This window comes from Nicotiana tomentosiformis, chromosome 10 (assembly GCF_000390325.3).
Source record: "Nicotiana tomentosiformis chromosome 10, ASM39032v3, whole genome shotgun sequence".
In the NCBI taxonomy this organism is placed as follows: Eukaryota; Viridiplantae; Streptophyta; class Magnoliopsida; order Solanales; family Solanaceae; genus Nicotiana; species Nicotiana tomentosiformis.
The window spans coordinates 71,990,580-71,994,503 of record NC_090821.1 but is presented as its reverse complement, the minus strand read 5'-3'; the positions used below and the strand labels follow the sequence as shown (position 1 = coordinate 71,994,503).

The window sequence follows — 3,924 nt, the reverse complement described above, 5'->3', positions numbered from 1 at the left end:
GAGGCGTTTTTGGCTTATATATTGCGTACCAAAGTCGTGGGCCAAAGTTCTCCTATTTCTAATCCAAATCAGCTTCAGGGATTGATGCTAGGGTGGATGCGTCGCATCCACCTCGTCCTCCACTTCACAGCTTCGAATGCTACGGTGGATGCTTCGCATCCACCTCGTCCTCCACTTCTCAGCTTCGGATGCTACGGTGGACGCTATGGGCCGACTTCACTGCTAAGGGTGCACGAAATCTGATCTTTTTCTAGATTGGATGCGACGCATCCAATCTCTCTTCCTCTACCTAGAGCACCTTTTATTCATATTTTTGCACTCCAAACACCCTAATTCACCACACACAACTCAATTAGTCATAAAACCAATAATTAAACCATTTTGGGCATTTTAAAGATCAAATAACATCAAGAAGCGGTTAAAACATGGGTAAAGTAACATCAACACATATCGAAATATGCCAAACATCACTACTGTTATTATTTACAAAGTGAACTTGAAATGTAGTTTTATCAAGAAATATAACTTTTTGCACCAATATCTTGTCATCTGGAAGATACCTTCGTTTGGTACAAGACATGTTTGGTTGGGATAAAATCGTAGAATAATTAATCCCGATTAATTTCGGGATTAGTTATCCCGAGATTATAGTGTTATTTTTATTCTTATAAAAGAGTGGAATAACAATCCCGGAATAACTAATCACGAGATCATTAATCCAGTAATAACTTGCTCAAAACAAAAGACCCCTTCATAAAAAGCAGAAGTTATAATAGTAAAATAAAATAGATTACCTACGTAAACCAACAGATAAATGTCACATATTTTGTATATATTTTTTTAAACATTACCAGTATATAAAGGCTAAACTCTTTCTTATAAACCTTTCCTTACGAGAAATTGTGTAATACTTGAAAATTCTCATGCTTCAATAAAATGGCTAAAGAAGAATCAGATTTTACGAAATCAAGCTAAATACGAATGAAAATGATATTGCTATAAAGAAAAGAATAACTCAGCTTAAGTTAAATGCCTTATTATTGATCTAATATTCCAGATTTCAATAATCCAAAACAATGGGAACCCACCATATTATTCAAAATCTGTCACTGTCAAATTGCGTCTAAGATCCTCAAAAGATATCACAGAAAATATAAAAGAATAAATACGACAAGTTTTCTAAAGACCGAAAAATAACTCTATATGACTCTATTTTATAATAGTAGAAAGGAACAAAAATATATTACAAGAACCGAAGTTTACAAAAATTTCTACACTTTTCAGTAAGCTGGTGAAGCAGTGGTGGTATGTGTAGAAGAAGAAGTCGTCGGAGAATTAGAATGTACGCCGCCGCCATCACTATGGCTGCCGCTGCCGTGCTCGGAGGAGCGCGACGGCTTGTTATTGTGCTGCCTTTGTTTTAGGGTTCCACCTGATACATCATGGATGGGACCCTTTGGTAAGGTGGCTATGGGTGCATAAATTCCATTAGAATTGGCAACTCCCGATGCTTCGCCGGAAGCTGATGGTGCTGCGGCGGCCATCGCGGCGTATTCGGGCGGAGGAACCCATATTCCTCCGACTACCACGAATTGTGGTGGTTGTTGGTTGTTGTTGTGAATTGATGAAGGGCTAGGTCTTCTTGTGTGCAATCGATATTTCTGTAACATAGGCAAAATATGATATTTAGGCCAGGTTTGACATCTTGGAACAATTATGTAAAGATAAAATGATGAAATTGTAACGAAAAATTAGTTATTATTATTCTAATATTTATTATAAAATTTACATTAATTAACTTATAACTAATTTGATTGTGCGAAAATTTTTAGTCCTACCGATTGTATTCAATATTGTTTGATAGGCATAAAAATATGTTGTAATTTATTCAGCTTAATTTCGACTTACTACTACATAACTTGGAAAAATGTATCATTATTGGAACTCTGCTTAGATCATATATATTGCTCGATGTGGTATCCACATAAAAATAAATAGTACAAACAATTGTAGAAAGCTTGCGTATATTTTACTAAATTCAAATAGCTTTTTGTTTTTAAGCTCAGCTAACGATTTACAGCAACAGTTACCAAATTTAACCAAAAGCAAAAGTCAAGGTGTAGATTTTATTTTATAAAAATAAATAAATTATTATTTAGTTTTGAAATGAAAAAAGAATTCATTGAAAGTAAAAGTGTAGTTATCCAAAAATCTGAGTATATCCAAATAATACAAAGCAGCCCGTACTAGAATTTATTAATTGGACCCTAATTCAAATTTGCACTACCAAACAAAAAATAATATGGCACTTTCCCAATTTTTGCTGCATCAAAGTTTATCATGTTTCACGTTTGCCAAAGCAAAAGGGATTAATACTTTTTGAAAAAGAAAGGAGCCAAAAAAATTATAAAACAAACCTGTAAATGACTTTTAACTTCATCATTAGTAAGTCCATCCACCTTCATTAGTTCCCTAATTTGTTTTGGCGTAGCAACTGCAAATAATTTTCAAGAAAAATCACCATCATTAGTACAAACAAATATTAATTAATTAAACGTAAAACGAATTACTATTTTTTTTTAATTATTACCATGAGAACCGCCAAGTTGTTGTAGGGCTTGTAAAAACCTTCTATGTAATTCAGGAGACCAACACCTCCTTTGTTTTCTTTTTTCATCTTTCTCTTCTTTTTTACTTCCACTGCCGGTCTCCGCCGTGGAACTAGCTGCCGCCGCTGAAACAACGGCTGAGGTCGGTGGTTCGATGGCGGCGGGAGCACTTTTCTCTTTCTTGAATGGATGAAAAGCTCCACCACTTCCATTTTTCTTCACCTCCACCACTGCCACCTTCTTAGGTTTTAATTCCTATAATAATCCCACAAAAAATAAAAATAAGAACTTAGATAACAAAAATTAAAGACTAAAATAGTAAGTACAAAATTTAGAAAGGAAAAAAAAATTATATTACCTCTTTTGGGGTAGGATCTGGGGTTGGATTATTATTCCAGAGCTGAACAGATCTAAGCCAATCAGATTTTTTACAACTTTTGTCACTGTTCTTGTTATCCTTAGAACAACTTGTATCACTAATATTATACGTCTTTGATTTATGAGATTCACGTTCATCTTCATCTTCTTCTTCATTTTCATGAGAAAATGTTCTTTTTAATGGAATAAATTCTTCTAAAATAGGAACATCACTAGATGTATGTTCCTCAGAACATTCAACATCAGATTGTGCATTAAGGTTGTACTCAGTTGTCGTACCAGATAATTGTTGCTTGTATGTGTCAATAGCTGTTCAAACAAAAAAAAAAAAAAAAATTCACAAACAATGAATAAAATGGACAAATTAAAGAAATGGGGTTTTGTTATTTTGCTTGAAATAAATAGTGTTAGTTACGTACCTTGAGTTACAAGCTCAAGACAAAGAGGAAGTTCTCTTGAGAAAACTTGAATCTTGTTACGTTCTTCTTCTAAAGCATCAATATATTGTTGGCATCTTTGCATTTTCTCTGTGTAATTATTTTCATGGTTATTGATCATCATATTTGGGAAGGAAAAGAAAAGAAAAGTTTCTTTGAGTTTTCCAGCTTTTGTGATATGATTGACCTAAGGGAGAAAGTATGAAACTCTTTTTTTAGGCTAAGGCTAATGTGGGAAGAGAAATGAGGGGACCAAGAGGCATTTAAATGAGGAAGATTATTTGTTTTGTCTAAGCATAGAGAGATCCGGAATGATAATTTAGAATAAAGGTATCTAAGTAGAATCACAAAAGGGAATAAACTTGGTTCACTAGAAAAAATATATTAAAACCCTTATAATGGTTTGAGGCATATATTCCCCCAAGAATTTAGTTTAATGGTAAAAGCATAACGCAGGTAGATGCATATTACAAATTCAAACTATCACAGAATAAAAAATT

At 33.7% G+C, this 3,924-nt stretch overlaps 1 protein-coding gene across 1 annotated transcript; it reads right to left on the bottom strand.

The window, feature by feature from the left end:
- Positions 1–1,058: 1,058 nt before the first annotated feature.
- Positions 1,059–3,672, bottom strand: LOC104111391 (transcription factor HHO2-like). The gene is made up of 5 exons (XM_009621075.4): positions 3,407–3,672; positions 2,968–3,296; positions 2,591–2,864; positions 2,418–2,494; positions 1,059–1,661 (listed from the first exon to the last, which is right to left on the bottom strand). Exons 1-5 carry the CDS (start codon positions 3,546–3,548, stop codon positions 1,281–1,283), a joined length of 1,203 nt encoding a protein of 400 aa, XP_009619370.1. The 5' UTR covers positions 3,549–3,672; the 3' UTR covers positions 1,059–1,280.
- Between the last annotated feature and the right edge of the window lie 252 nt (positions 3,673–3,924).

Bases quoted from the DNA above. Each gene is read 5' to 3' on its own strand.
- LOC104111391 (XM_009621075.4), bottom strand. From the start codon at position 3,548: ATGATGATCAATAACCATGAAAATAATTACACAGAGAAAATGCAAAGA. The intron at 2,495-2,590 runs GTAATAATTAAA...AATTATTTGCAG, and splicing joins ACAACTTGGCGGTTCTCATG to TTGCTACGCCAAAACAAATT. The intron at 1,662-2,417 runs GTTTGTTTTATA...CCTATGTTACAG, and splicing joins AAGTTAAAAGTCATTTACAG to AAATATCGATTGCACACAAG.